At 41.7% G+C, this 16,684-nt stretch overlaps 1 protein-coding gene across 1 annotated transcript in view; it reads left to right on the top strand.

Moving 5' to 3' along the window:
- LOC143815864 (sodium-dependent serotonin transporter-like) overlaps positions 1-16,684 on the top strand; it is a 110,662-nt gene that overhangs the window by 91,063 nt on the left and 2,915 nt on the right. The window contains exons 10-11 of the mRNA XM_077295560.1: positions 9,487-9,587; positions 15,185-15,352. Of these exons, the coding sequence (XP_077151675.1) occupies positions 9,487-9,587; positions 15,185-15,352 (269 nt within the window). The remainder of the gene's footprint in view (positions 1-9,486; positions 9,588-15,184; positions 15,353-16,684) is intronic.

The raw sequence follows: 16,684 nt of genomic DNA on the forward strand, positions 1-16,684 counted from the left end.
GACGGAAATGGAAGACAGTGAAAAAATCAGAGTCACAGACAAAATGAACTTAGGCTGCAGAGTACCAATGGCAAAAGATTTATCAACCCTTTTTGTGCGTTTAGAGCATGCTGATATAACATGAGCTGAATCACCACAATAAAAACACAATCCATTTTTCCGCCTATAATTTTGCCGTTCACTTCCGGACTGAATTCTATCACATTGCATAGTCTCAGGTGCCTGTTCAGAAGACACCGCCAAGTGGTGCACGGGTTTGCGCTCCCGTAAATGCCGATCAATCTGAATGGCCATAGCCATCGACTCATTCAGACCTGTAGGCGTAGGGAACCCCACCATAATATCCTTAATGGCCTCGGAAAGACCATTTCTGAAGTTTGCAGCCAGGGCGCACTCATTCCACTGAGTAAGCACCGACCATTTCCGAAATTTTTGACAATATATTTCCGCTTCATCATGCCCCTGAGAGAGGGCTAATAAAGCCTTTTCAGCCTGAATCTCCAGGTTGGGTTCCTCATAGAGCAATCCCAATGCCAGAAAAAACGCATCCACATTGAGCAATGCAGGATCCCCTGGTGCCAATGCAAATGCCCAATTCTGAGGGTCGCCCCGCAGGAAAGATATTACAATCTTAACCTGTTGAGCAGGGTCTCCAGAGGAGCGAGATTTTAAAGAAAGAAACAATTTACAATTGTTCCTGAAATTCAGGAAGGTAGATCTATCTCCAGAAAAGAACTCTGGAATAGGAATTCTAGGTTCAGACATGGAAGTGTGAACAACAAAATCCTGTATGTTTTGAACTTTTGCCGCGAGATTACTCAGGCTGGAAGCCAAACTCTGGACATCCATGTTAAACAGCTAATATCAGAGCCATTCAAGGGTTAAGAGGAGGTAAGAAGCAGCTAGACAGCAATTAAGGGCTAGGCAGCAAAACTCTGAAGGAAAAAAAAAAAATTTCCCTTAAACACTTCTTTTTCTCCTGCTTCAGCCCAAACAATTAACACTTTGTGGGCCGGCTATACTGTCATGAATCCCAATGGCTAGGGATAGCAAGGGACAAGCAAAGAAATACAAAATATCGGACGAGCTCTAGGGTGATGGAACCTGGGCTGACCGCTGCCCTACGCCTGACAAACGCAACTAGAGATAGCCAGGGAGCGTGCCTACGATGGTTCTAGACGCCACGCACCAGCCTAAGAGCTAACTAGTACTGCAGAGAAAATAAAGACCTCACTTGCCTCCAGAGGAATGAACCCCAAAAGGTATAGTTGCCCCCCACATGTATTGACGGTGAAATAAGAGGAAGGCACACACATAGAGATGATATATATAGGTTCAGCCAATTGAGGCCCGCTGTAAACTAGAAAGCAGAATGATACAAAAGGGGTCTGAGCGGTCAGCAAAAAACCCTAATCAAAAAAAACATCCTGAGATTACAAGAACCCATGTGCCAACTCATGGCACATGGGGAGAACCTCAGTCCACTAGAGCTACCAGCTAGCATAGAGACATAATAAGCAAGCTGGACAAAAAAACCAACAACTGAAAATCAGCACTTAGCTTATCCTGAAAGATCTGGGAGCAGGTAGGCAGGAACCAAACAGAGCACATCTGAATACATTGATAGCCGGCAAGGGAATGACAGAAAGGCCAGGTAAAATAGGAACCACCCAGCCTCTGATGGACAGGTGGAAACCAAAGGCCGCAACCCACCAAAGTCACCCAGTACCAGCAGTAACCACCAGAGGGAGCCCACAAACAGAATCCACAACACCAATCCATCTAAGTCTGCATTCCAAATGGCGCTCCTTCCCTTCCGAGCTCTGCCATGCGCCCAAACAGTGGTTTCCCCCCACATACGGGGTATCAGCGTACTCAGGACAAATTGGACAACAACTTATGGGGTCAAATTTCTCCTGTTACCCTTGGGAAAATACAAAACTGGTGGCTAATAAATAATTTTTGTGGAAAAAAATAATAATTTTTATTTCACTGCTCTGCGTTATAAACTGTAGTGAAACACTTGGGGGTTCAAAGTTCTCACAACACAACTAGATAAGTTCTTTGGGAGGTCTAGTTTCCAATATGGGGTCACTTGTGGGGGGTTTGTACTGTTTGGGTACAACAGGGGCTCTGCAAATGCAACGTGACGCCTGCAGACCAATCCATCTAAGTCTGCATTCCAAATGGCGCTCCTTCCCTTCCGAGCTCTGCTATGCACCCAAACAGTGGTTCCCCCCCACATACGGGGTATCGGCGTACTCAGGACAAATTGGACAACAACTTTTCGGGTCCAATTTCTCCTGTTACCTCTGGGAAAATACAAAACTGGGGCTAATAAATCATTTTTGTGAAAAAAAAATTTTTTTATTTTCACGGCTCTGCGTTATAAACTGTAGTGAAACACTTGGGGGTTCAAAGCTCTGAAAACACATCTAGATAAGTTCCTTAGGGGGTCTACTTTCCAAAATGGTGTCACTTGTGGGGGGTTTTAATGTTTAGGCACATCAGGGGCTCTCCAAACGCGACATGGTGTCCCCTCTCAAGTCAATTTTGCATTGAAAAGTCAAACGACGCTCCTTCCCTTCCGAGCTCTGCCATGCGCCCAAACAGTCGTTTACCCCCACATATGGGGTATCAGCGTACTCAGGACAAATTGCACAACAACTTTTGGGGTCCAATTTCTTCTCTTACCCTTGGGAAAATAAAAAATTGGGGGCGAAAAGATCATTTTTGTGAAAAAATATGATTTTTTATTTTTACGGCTCTGCATTATAAACTTCTGTGAAGCACTTGTTGGGTCAAAGTGCTCTCCACACATCTAGATAAGTTCCTTAAGGGGTCTACTTTCCAAAATGGTGTCACTTGTGGGGGTTTCAATGTTTAGGCACACCAGGGGCTCTCCAAACGCAACATGGCGTCCCATCTCAATTCCAGTCAATTTTGCATTGAAAAGTCAAATGGCGCTCCTTCCCTTCCGAGCTCTGCCATGCGCCCAAACAATGGTTTACACCCACATATGGGGTATCAGCGTACTCAGGACAAATTGCAAAACAATTTTTGGGGTCCAATTTCTTCTCTTACCCTTGGGAAAATAAAAAATTGGGGGCGAAAAGATTATTTTTGTGAAAAAGTATGATTTTTTATTTTTATGGCTCTGCATTATAAACTTCTGTGAAGCACTTGGTGGGTCAAAGTGCTCTCCACACATCTAGATAAGTTCCTTAGGGGGGTCTACTTTCCAAAATGGTGTCACTTGTGGGTGGTTTCAATGTTTACGCACATCAGCGGCTCTCCAAACGTAACATGGCGTCCAGTCTCAATTCCAGTCAATTTTGCATTGAAATGTAAAATGGCGCTCCTTTCCTTCCGAGCTCTGCCATGCACCCAAACAATGGTTTACCCCCACATATGGGGTATCAGCGTACTCAGGTCAAATTGTACAATAACTTTTGGGGTCCATTTTCTCCTGTTACCCTTGGTAAAATAAGACAAATTGGAGCTTTTGTGTGAAAAAAAGTTAAATGTTCATTTTTATTTAAACATTCCAAAAATTCCTGTGAAACACCTGAAGGGTTAATAAACTTCTTGAATGTGGTTTTGAGCACCTTGAGGGGTGCAGTTTTTAGAATGGTGTCACACTTGGGTATTTTCAATCATATAGACCCCTCAAAATTACTTCAAATGAGATGTGGTCCCTAAAAAAAAAATGGTGTTGTAAAAATGAGAAATTGCTGGTCAACTTTTAACCCTTATAACTCCCTAACAAAAAAAAATTTTGGTTCCAAAATTGTGCTGATGTAAAGTAGACATGTGGGAAATGTTACTTATTAAGTATTTTGCGTGACATATCTCTGTGATTTAAGGGCATAATAATTCAAAGTTGGAAAATTGCGAAGTTTTCAAAATTTTCGCCAAATTTCCATTTTTTTCACAAATAAACATAAGTTATATCAAATAAATTTTACCACTATCATGAAGTACAATATGTCACGAGAAAACATTGTCAGAATCGCCAAGATCCGTTGAAGCGTTCCAGAGTTATAACCTCATAAAGGGACAGTGGTCAGAATTGTAAAAATTGGCCCGGTCATTAACGTGCAAACCACCCTCGGGGGCTTAAGGGGTTAAGCTTAATAGTTTTTATTGAAAACCATACTTTGTCCCCAACGCCAAAACTTGGGCCTCCAGAACATCTCTTATTAGCAACTGATGTCTAACTAACCGGTGCCTTTTTCAAGTTCTCTCTGACTACAGACTAGGTAAACTTTAATTTATCCACAGCTCTGGAGTATCCATCATGGTGAGTTGAAAAGGAACCAAAACGAGAATAAAATCCAAGATTACAAAAAAATGGAGAAGTTTTATTGGATTCTTGATATTTATTATTAACAAATTCCGTTAGCTAAAGATGCTTCCACCAAGTCAGGTTGATGATCAGACACATAACACTGAAGATATTGCTCAAGCATTTGATTAGTATGCTTGGTCTGACCATTGGTCTGAGTGGTAGGCAAAAGAAAAAGACATCTCAATATTAATCTTTTTAATGGAAATGAACTGAGTCCCCTGGTTGGAAACTATGTTTTCCGTGACACCCTGTAAATGCGCAATGTGTAAATGCTTAAAGCTTGAGCGTTAGGCAACCCAAACAGCGTTCAAAATTACATGAACCTGTCAACCACCACCCAAGTCTTTCCTTCTGAGGGTGGGAGGTCAGTTATGAAGTTCATGGAGAGGTGGGTCCAATAACTCCTAGGGGTGCATAGGTGCTGGAGAAAAACGGCGGGACGGTTTCTTGGTTTGGTCTTGGTTTGGGCACAAATTTCACAAGCATACACATTTCCCTACAGTCTGTATCTATGGTTGGCCTCCAAAAATTTCCGGTTATCGGTAGGATGGTATTGTTAATATCAGGGTGATCTGCAAACATAGAATCATGAGACTCCTGAAGAATATATAGGTCAAACTGCAGAGGAAATAATAATTTTGGATAGAGGTAGTGTCAGGGGCTTGCTCTTGGGATCTATGGATCTCTTCTGCAAGATCTAAAAAACAGACGACACAACTATACCTTCAGCTAGAATAGTAACTGGTTCAGAGTACTTAGACTGAGTAGGACAGAAACTTCGGGCGAGTGCATCACTTTTTATATTCTTGGTGCCAGGTTAGAACTTAACAAAAAAATCTAATTTAGAAAAGAACAAAGCCTATGTAGATTGCCTAAGGTTGAATCTTTTACATACGTGGTCAAAATTGCTGGTACCCCTCGTTTAATGACAAAAAGCCCCACAATGGTCAAAGAAATAACTTGAATCTGACAAAAGTAATAATAATTTAAAAATCTATGAAAATGAACAAATGAAAGTCAGACACTGCTTTTAAACCATGCTGCCACAGAATTTTTTAAAAATAAAACTCATCGAATAGGCCTGGACAGAAATAATGGTACCCTTAACTTAATATTTTGTTGCACAACCTTTTGAGGCAATCACTGCAATCAAACGATTCCTGTAACTGACAATGAGACTTCTGCACCTCTCCACGCGCATTTTGGCCGACTCATCAAGAGCAAGCTGCTCCAGTTGTCTTGTGTTTGCAAGTTGACTTTTCCAGACAGCATGTTTCAGCTCTTTCCAAAGATACTCAATAGAATTTAGGTCAGGGCTCATAGAAGGCCACTTCAGAATAGTCCAATGTTTTCCTCTTAGCAATTCTTGGGTGTTTTTAGCTGTGTGTTTTGGGTCATTATGTAAACTAGCTAGGAGGATACCCCTATATATAAAACTTAACTTTTAATAAATAACACATAAAAATAGAGTCTAAGGGGTATCGTTTCTCCTTATGGAGAGTGACATACCATCTCTGGCTTGTCAAGGTAAGTCCAGAGCCTCTCACCTAGCCAAATCAGTTCTCATGCTTCGCACTGACGAGGGCCAACAGCCCGAAACACCGTGTCTGCGAATTGAGATACTGATTTGGCTTTTATCCTAAGTCATATTGCACGACTCGTTAAAGGGTTGATTGTGACTTGTAGGATCGCTACTTCCAACAGGTGGCGCTATAGAGTTAAGTCCTCTTTTTCTCAGAAGAGGCAATTTGCATATTTAAATTCCCAGAGGAGCATTGTACGGCAAATAAGCCTCCTTACCTTGACAAGCCAGAGATGGTATGTCACTCTCCATAAGGAGAAACGATACCCCTTAGACCCCAGTCCAGAGCCTCTCACCTAGCCAAATCAGTTCTCAATTCTTCGCACTGACGAGGGCCAACAGCCCGAAACACCGTGTCTGCGAATTGAGATACTGATTTGGCTTTTATCCTAAATCATATTGCACGACTCGTTAAAGGGTTGATTGTGACTTGTAGGATCGCTACTTCCAACAGGTGGCGCTATAGAGTTAAGTCCTCTTTTTCTCAGAAGAGGCAATTTGCATATTTAAATTCCCAGAGGAGCATTGTACGGCAAATAAGCCTCCTTACCTTGACAAGCCAGAGATGGTATGTCACTCTCCGTAAGGAGAAACGATACCCCTTAGACCCCAGTCCAGAGCCTCTCACCTAGCCAAATCAGTTCTCATGCTTCGCACTGACGAGGGCCAACAGCCCGAAACACCGTGTCTGCGAATTGAGATACTGATTTGGCTTTTATCCTAAGTCATATTGCACGACTCGTTAAAGGGTTGATTGTGACTTGTAGGATCGCTACTTCCAACAGGTGGCGCTATAGTGTTAAGTCCTCTTTTTCTCAGAAGAGGCAATTTGCATATTTAAATTCCCAGAGAAGCATTGTACGGCAAATAAGCCTCCTTACCTTGACAAGCCAGAGATGGTATGTCACTCTCCATAAGGAGAAACGATACCCCTTAGACCCCAGTCCAGAGCCTCTCACCTAGCCAAATCAGTTCTCATGCTTCGCACTGACGAGGGCCAACAGCCCGAAACACCGTGTCTGCGAATTGAGATACTGATTTGGCTTTTATCCTAAATCATATTGCACGACTCGTTAAAGGGTTGATTGTGACTTGTAGGATCGCTACTTCCAACAGGTGGCGCTATAGAGTTAAGTCCTCTTTTTCTCAGAAGAGGCAATTTGCATATTTAAATTCCCAGAGGAGCATTGTACGGCAAATAAGCCTCCTTACCTTGACAAGCCAGAGATGGTATGTCACTCTCCGTAAGGAGAAACGATACCCCTTAGACCCCAGTCCAGAGCCTCTCACCTAGCCAAATCAGTTCTCAATTCTTCGCACTGACGAGGGCCAACAGCCTGAAACACCGTATCTGCGAATTGAGATACTGATTTGGCTTTTATCCTAAGTCATATTGCACGACTCGTTAAAGGGTTGATTGTGACTTGTAGGATCGCTACTTCCAACAGGTGGCGCTATAGAGTTAAGTCCTCTTTTTCTCAGAAGAGGCAATTTGCATACATAAAAATAGACAACTCAGCCGACGCAAACCAAAGAAGTGCTCATGTGAAACAGTGCTCAAACAATACAAATCGGTTGGATCTCACCAATGGTAGTAGAGCGGAATGCCTCTCCGATAATGGTAAACGTATGGTCACCATAAAAGACCTCCCAGTGTCCTTAATCAGAGGTCCATCGTCCACATGTAGGGAAAGGGGCTGGGTATGGGGTATTTGCTGACTTCCCTGTTAACCCCGTTCGGTTTCCTGTCCTCACAAAAACAGGCTCCAAGTGATCCCTAACTATGGACTCCACCAAATCATGGACAGTAACGAATTCTCCCAACGCGTTTTATATCCAGTAACGGACACTCCTCAGGGGAGCAGATATGCCAGTGAAGGCTGGCCAATAGTCCAATAGAGATAAGATAAACAGTCCTTTTAGGAAAAGTCCTTTTAGAAGACGGGGGACTAGGGCTAGGTACCCATACTGCTGTTTGTGTTAATGGTGGCAATTGCATCGACCTCCACAATAAAAGGACGCTCTAGATCGGGCTGACCTGATGTTGATCAGGTCAGATTAAAAACGTTCCTTTAAGTCAGTGAAGGCCCGGATTGCCTGAGGCTTCCAATTAACCACATCTCCATTTTAGTCAAGTCAGTCACTGGTTTAGCAATCTTGGAAAAATTTTTTAATATACTTACGATAATAGCTTGCAAACCCTAGAAAACACTACAAGGCTTTTAGGTTTGTGCTATGTAATCTAAGTGCAACATAATATAAGGCAAGAGAACCTGATTAGTGCTTGGACTGCTTTGTGTAGTTATAGTAGTTATAGAATTCCTGTTTTATCTGTTGCAGATGAAGCAGTAGTCATAATGCTGAGCTATGTATGACCTTACCCACACCACTGATTGGCACCTTCATGGGTACAGTGTACATTATTACCAAACTGCTACACAGATTAGTTGGACTGCTGTGCACATGAGACCTAGTCATGCAGTGGAAATTCCTTGCTGATAAAACACTGATTATATTGAAACTACAACACACAAACTAAGGCCCCTTCACACATCCATTTTTTATGTCAGTATGAAGTTCGTTTTTAAGGTCCACAAATAAGGACACACACACATTGTATTTCATGGTGGTGCACATACGTCAGTTTTTTCACATGGACCGTGAATCCATGTAGAAAACTCGAAGACGTCATTTTTTAGCGCAGTATGGACAAAATGCACATGCACACGGATGACATCCTTGTGTCATCAGCGTGATACGTACCGGCCCCTGGTGAGAAGTGGTACAGTTCCCACTGTTCGAAGGCGCCGACCGGCTGCTGAAGGCAGCTCTCATCATTGTCTCTTGCTCACACTGAGATCTGTACGACTAGTCGACAATGTTGGGAGTTGTATTCAGCAGTTGTGTCACTCCTGTGTATAATAAAGAATTACATTTAAAAAAAGTCATAGGCTCCCGCGCAATTTTCATAACCAGCAGAGGAAAAGCCCACACTGGGGGCTGATGTTAATAATCCAGGACAAGGGACAATATTTCATATGGTTCACTGGCTATTAATAACAGCTCACTGCTGTTTGCTTTACTCTTCCTGCTGAATTTACGGAAGACCCCAGAAAAGAGATATTTTATTTTATTCTTTATTTTACACAGGAGTTACACTGCTCCTGCTGAACACAACTTCCATCATTGTTGCCTGAGTGGGAGACCATGAGAGCTGCTTTCAGCAGCCGGCACCTGGGAACAGCGCAAACTGTGCTGCTTTTCCCAGGCGCCACCACGTGTCACATGGATACGGACGGCACATGGATGTAACACACAGACAGCAAACACAGATAACCCGATGTCACACGGATGTCACGTACGTACACATGGACTACGGTTCTCATCAGTACTATTTTTTCCTGTACAGGAATCATCACGATGTGTGAAGGATTCCTAATAAATGACACTTCCCTGTAATAAGACTCTCTAGCTCTATATTATGCCGCTCTCAGGTTATATAGCAAAAATCTTGTGATAGACTCTCTTTAAATCAGTTTGTCCTCAATTGCAGGAATACAAAGGTTCTGTAATGATGTGAAGGCCATGCTGGGATTTACTCCTGGGATATATTGGAGAGTTTGCTGGGTGGCAATCAGTCCCGCATTTCTTGCTGTAAGTACCGTATATGTCTTTTAAATTACACTACTGTAATTACATTTCAGTGCAAAGTCAAGGCAGACAACTGTAGGTTACATTTGGTTTTAGAACAATCAGCTAATAAAACCACCACCAATTAAATTAAGGCTGTGTTGCCATGTTGCGTTTTTTATGCATTTCTGCCGCGTTTTTTGCCCCAGCGGAAACGCATAGAAACACTTAAAAATCGCATTCTCATGCAATCCTATGGGATTCCGCCGTTGCTGTGCCCATGCTGCAGATTTTCCCGCTGCAGAATCGCTTAGTGGTAAAATCCGCAGCATGTTCATTATTTATGCGGAATAGCGGCGATTCCGCAGCCATAGGATTGCATTGAAAAGCTCACTTTACGCATGTGGCTATGCCCACCATGCGTAAAATGAGCGCTTCATGTGCAGATGGTACCTGGGTCTGGAGGAGAGGAGACTCTCCTCCAGGCCCTTGGGAACCATATTTCTGTAAAAAAAAGAATTAAAATAAAAAATTGTGATATACTTCCCTTCTGATGGCCCCCGAAGTCCTCCCGCCTCTCAGCGGTGCACGCAGTGGCTTCCGTTTCCAGGGATGCATTGCGCGAATCACCTGAGATGACGTCGCGGTCAAACGACAGTGACGTCACAAAGGTCCTTCGCGCAAAGCATCCCTGGGAACGAAACGTAGGAGATCGGGGGCCGTTGGAAGGTGAGAAGAACCACATTTTTTATTTTTTTTATTATTTTTAACATTCTATCTTTTACTATTGATGCTGCATAGGCAGCATCAATAGTAAAAAGCTGGTCACACTTGTCAAGCACTATGCTTGACAAGTGTGACCAACCTGTCAATCACTTTTTCAAGCAATGCTTCAAATCGCTTGGAAAACGCAAGCATTCTGCAAGCTAAAAATGCTTGCAAAACGCTTGTGTTTTGCTGGAAAATACATGCGTTTTACCCACGGCAGGGAGTTGCGGAAATGCTGCGGACATTTCCGCAGTATTTCTGCAACGTGGGCATATAGTCTTAAAGTGATGGAGCAAAAGGAAGTAGACCTAGGCACCCTCGTTGCATTGTTGTGATCCTACCACTAGGGGAAGGCAACCAGGTTTCATTGACAGAAACCTTTATGAACTATCCTGTTATGTTTTATTGCAGTCTACACAGGGCCTTTTTTAACATTAGACCTTGGCAGACAAGCAAGCTGATCCTTGCAGAATACAGTAAAAAAAAAAAAAAAGTGTTAAAAGGTAAAAAAAAAAACCCTCTGTTTTATTGAATATTGTATACAAGTTTGAGTTTACTGAGGAAAGGATTGGCTACGTGTGCCAGGAACTCATCTTTAAAGAGTAACCATTGTTTTAATATTTATTTCCTAAATCAAGAGTATACATGAAAATAATCAACTTTGTAATGTACAATATCTTTTCAGAGAAATTGGCTTCTTTCACCTCTTTGAATGATCTTTCACTCTCAATTCATGGATAAAATTCTCTAAAGTACTTAACACAAGAAATTCCAATTCATATGTCAAGGACAAAAAACTCAACAATATTGAAAGATGAGGAAGTGAATAGACCACCAACGGAGAGTATAATCCTTTTAAAATTAGATCTCTAATAAGTATATATTTAAAATAATGAGAATCAGAAAACCAGAAAAAACTACTGGACACCAAATCAAAACAGGGACAGAATATTGCCAGTAAAATACACAGTGTATAAATTAGGCAGTAAGCCAGTAAGTTAGTATATTACAAAATAACCCCCAAATAAATAGTTGGTAGCAAATATGCAAAAATGTGCAAAGTGCAAAAATGTACATAGATATTGCTGCCAAAGTACATATATGATGTGACATCAACGTAAAATTGAATTCAGTAGATATATGTGTCATTGGCAGTGCAAGGAGGAACACATTCTATTAGCAGCATGAAGATAAAGTGCGATGTGCTAGCCAGCAGAAACATGGGATATAACTCAAGATAAAGAATGGCTTTAAACAAGCATAAGCAAATAAAACATGAAGTGAAGGGGTAAACTTACTGATTATGACGTGGTAGCACACTGGCAACACGCTGTCCCCGCCGCCCCAACGCACGTTTCGGTTAGACTTCTTCAGGGGGCGCTTTTCAGATATTCTGATTCTCATTATTTTAAATATATACTTTTTAAAGACTAGATGGTGGCCCGATTCTAACGCATCGGGTATTCTAGAATATGTATGCGCAGTACATTGCGCAGCCAACGCAGTATATTGCGCAGCCCACGTAGTTCATTGCGCAGCCCACGTTGTACATTGCGCAGCCCATGTTGTACATTGCGCAGCCCACGTAGTACATTGCGCAGCCCACGTTGTACATTGCGCAACCCATGTAGTATATTGCGCAGCCCACGTTGTATATTGCGTAGCTCACGTTGTATATTGCGCAGCCCACGTTGTATATTGCGCAGCCCACGTAGTATATTGCGCAGTCCACGTAGTATATTGCGCAGCCCACGTTGTATATTGCACAGCCCACGTTGTCCACGTTGTATATTGTGCAGCCCACATTGTATATTGCGCAGCCCACGTTGTATATTGCGCAGCCCACGTTGTCCACGTTGTATATTGCACAGCTCACGTTGTATATGGCGCAGCCCATGTAGTATATTGCCCAGCCACGCAGTATGTTGCCCAGCCACGTAGTATATTGCCCAGCCATGTAGTATATAGCACAGCCCATGTAGTATATTGCCCAGCCCATGTAGTATATTGCCCAGCCACGTAGTATATAGCACAGCCCATGTAGTATATTGCCCGGCCACGCAGTATATTGCCCAGCCACGTAGTATATAGCACAGCCCACGTAGTATATTGCCCAGCCACGTAGTTTATAGCACAGCCCACGTAGTATATTGCCCAGCCCACGTAGTATATAGCAATGTGGGCATCATATCCCTGTTAAAAAAAATAAAATAAAAAATAGTTATTTACTCAACTTCCGTTGGACCCGTATCCAAGCGAGGCGTTTACCGATGCTGCTCGTGCGCTCCGGTCCCAAGAGTGCATTGCGGTCTCGCGAGATGATGACGTAGCGGTCTCGCGAGACCGCTACGTCATCATCTCGCGAGATCGCAGCATGGACCGGTTACCGGAGCGTCGCGAGTGGGAAAGGCCTGTTGTCGATCTGGGGGCCGACGGACAGTGAGTATATAACGATTTTTTTATTTTTTTTATTTTTTTTTAACATTAGATCGTTTTACTATTCATGCTGCATAGGCAGCATGAATAGTAAAAAGTTGGTCACACAGGGTTAATAGCAGCGGTAACGGAGTGCATTACACCGCGGCATAACGCGGTCCATTACCGCTGCCATTAACCCTGTGTGAGGGCAGACTGGAGGGGAGTACGGAGCGGACACTGACTGCGGGGAGGAAGGAGCGGCCATTTTTCCGCCGGACTGTGGCCGTCACTGATTGGTCGTGGCTGTTTTGCCACAACCAATCAGCGACTTGGATTCCATGACAGAGAGAGGAAGCGACCAATGAATATCCGTGACAGACAGACAGAAGGACAGACAGACAGACAGAAGTGACCCTTAGACAATTATATAGTAGATCTAATTTTAAAAGGATTATACTCTCCGGTGGTGGTCTATTCACTTCCTCCCCCTAGTGTTTCATAATTCACTGAGGATAGATTTTTTTACCAGTGAATTGAGAATTTTGACAATGACTGATGAGTCTAGGAGGAGAAAAACGCTTATTTCTTTGATAAAATATATTAAACATATTACAAAGTTTTTTGCTTTCACCCGGACTATTGAGTTCTAAAAACAAATTAAAATAGTTACTCTTTAACACACCTTCCTGACATATAAGTCATATGTAGACTCCCTATCTTTGTTGCAGGCTCAGGATCTCACCCAGCATCTTTACTCGCAGATGATGGCTGTGTTATTCAGCCATCATCTGCCTCTTACAGCTGCAGATGGAGCGGAGCTATGAAAGCAATTGTTGACCCTTTAATAGCTTTGTCGATCTCTCACAACAGTATTTACAGCGCATGCCCAGGAGTGCACTGTTTTAACTGCCCATGCCCAGGAGTGCACTGTTTTACCTGCCCATTGCCCTCCATGTGATGTGATCGCGGGGTGCCATTAGGTTGCCATGATGGCCAGGGACCTACCAAAGACCTCCATTCCTGGCATAACGGTACCCCTATGAAAGACAGACCATGGCTGGCATTCATAGAAGACTGTGATACTGCTAAATATAGTGAAAAGTAAATACAAGTTTTTAAAAATATTTTTTTTAAAAATCAAAAATATATCAATTCGAATTGCCTTCTTCTCCTTCATTAAAAATTTAAAAAATAAATAAAAGTACACATATATGGCGTCTCCATGTCCCTAAAAGTCTGATGTATTAAAATATAAAATTAATTAACCTGATCTATAAATACTATAATGAGATATAAAAATCAAGAATTGCTTTTTCAGCCACTACAGAGTCGCAAAAAAGGCAATTAGAAGCGATGAAAAGATCATATCTACCCAAAAATAGTATAAATAAAATGTCAGCTCAAGGAATAAAAAAAGTCTTCACACAGCTAAATCGACCAAAAATTAAACCGTTACAGGTCTTGAAAAATGCCAACACAAGTAAAAAAATTTCTGGACGAATTCTTAAATAAAAATGTATGTTTGGTGTCAGCATATTAATACTTACCTGAAAAATCATATTGTCAGATCATGTTTACTTTATAATGAACACTATAAAAACAAAGCCCAAGAAAAAATTGCTGAATTGTGTATTTTTTTCCTGGTTTCCAGTACATCCCATGATAAATTGAATGATATCATTCAAAAGTACAACTTGTTCTCTTACAAATCAAGCCCTCATACACACGTATCAACAGAAAAATAAAAAAAATGATGGCATCTTGGGAGGAGAACAAAAAAGAAAAGTGCAAAAATGAAAAATTGTACAGTCAGAAAGGAGTTAGTTGTCATGTATGTTGTTGAATAATAGTATACTAATATTTAATTACACATCATGCACATAAATGTACAATATGTACATCTGTAATATATTATTTGACCACAAAATATCCAGTTGTCTAGGCTAAATATTTTATGTGCAATACTGCTTCTCACAGGAAATCCTTAGGGTGCTTTCACAATGCGTTTTGGCATCTGTTCAATGGTTTAGTCAGGGCTTATGTCCAAATTCCCTGCAAAACTGCATTTGGGTGTATGCGCCGATGGGCCATAGACTATAATGGAGCCAACAGAGCAAATGTGCCCTCTGCCATGCTTCATTTCAGAGCGTATACGCCTACTGTATACGGACACTCAGACACTATCCACTACGTCTGAGTGTTCGCCTCCAGTAGGCGCACATGCCCAAAAATGATGCACGTCAGAGCGCACATTTGCTCTGTCAGCACTATTATAGTCTATGGCCCTATCAGCGCATACACCTGAGTCCCGTTTTGCTGAAATTTCGGATGTAAGCCTAGACAGGACCAACGAACAGGTGGCAAAACGCAGTGTGAAAGCACCATTGCAGAAAGATCACTATTTGTATTCTCATATCAACCACCTATCTGTTTAGTTTATCATAGTAAGCTCATTTATGGATCAACCACCCCTGATGCTATTTGACTACAAATATCCGGAATGGACCATTTGGGTTGGATACGTAATTGGAGCATCATCCTTTATCTGGATTCCAATATATATGGTGTATAAACTAGTATGGACGCCTGGATCCCTCAAACAGGTAAAGCGTGTGCAATAGAAAATTCTTGCTATATTAAACTGTTATATTTTCTTCATTAAACTAAATTCTGATGGGATCCAAAACAGCATTGTAGACTGTAGATAGCTCCATGAATATACTGTAACTCACAATATAGAGATTGGAACAAAGCAAAAAAGTGAGAGGTACTAAAATATTACTTTTAATAAGTATCAATTAGCCACAAAAACGGTACACATAAAATAGTGAGTAGTCTACTAATCAAATTGAATATCCGATAAATCTCTATCAAATATAGATGATCCAATTGGACACACACCAATTGATCTAATCTAAATAAATTAAAAACACTACTATGTATGCGGTTGTCAGGTATATAACTCAGGGTAGTCAAATATAGTTAAATAACGACAGTGGTTAAAACTATATATTTATATACCCCATTTTCCATGTATCTGCCACATACAAATTCAACAAGAAAAGAATGATACCCTACATTCCTCTATTGAAAAAGACTATGTGTATATGAGAATAAATAGAACAATATCACCCATTTGGTTGATCTGATTGGCGGGATGTGTGAATACCAGTCACCTTGGAGGCATCCAGAGGCACTTAAAGGCCCTAAAATCCCTCAAACCAGGTACTGTCTATCCTAGGGTCCCATTAAACTCCCGCCATTAGAAGGGCAGTTCAAAGCTGTCTCTGTAAAAATTGGCGACAAAATGCAGCCGCCTAGGCGACACCTCGGACCACGATGTCAGGCGGCCAAACAGTGCTCGGAGCAAATGTCCAGCCTGACACCCCTCGATATGGCCCTATTATAATCTAATATACTAATACAATCAAATTCCCATTATTAATCAATGTTAGTTAATAATATTATTTACTATTCTTTTCTTCTGCAGCACCATTATATTTCGCAGTGCTATACATACATGCTGTCCCCTATGGGGCCGCCCACAATCTAAGTTCTAAGTTCTTCCACGTAAAAAGATGAGAGAAGCCTGTAATTGACATCATAGGTAGACCACAAATATGAGAGTCAAAATGAGTAAACAAATCCAGAAAATCACCTTGTCTGATTTGGCAAGATTTGTTTTGCAAATTATGGTGGAAAATAAGTATTTGGTCACCTAAAAACGTGCAAGATTTCTGGCTCTCACAGATCTGTAACTGCTTATTTAAGAGGCTCCTCTGTCCTCCACTCATTACCTGTAGTAATGGCACCTGTTTGAACTTGTTATCAGTATAAAAGACACCTGTCCACAACCTCAAACAGTCACACTCCAAACTCCACTATGGTGAAGACCAAAGAGCTGTCGAAGGACACCAGAAACAAAATTGTAGCCC

This window comes from Ranitomeya variabilis, chromosome 1 (assembly GCF_051348905.1).
Source record: "Ranitomeya variabilis isolate aRanVar5 chromosome 1, aRanVar5.hap1, whole genome shotgun sequence".
NCBI lineage: Eukaryota > Metazoa > Chordata > Amphibia > Anura > Dendrobatidae > Ranitomeya > Ranitomeya variabilis.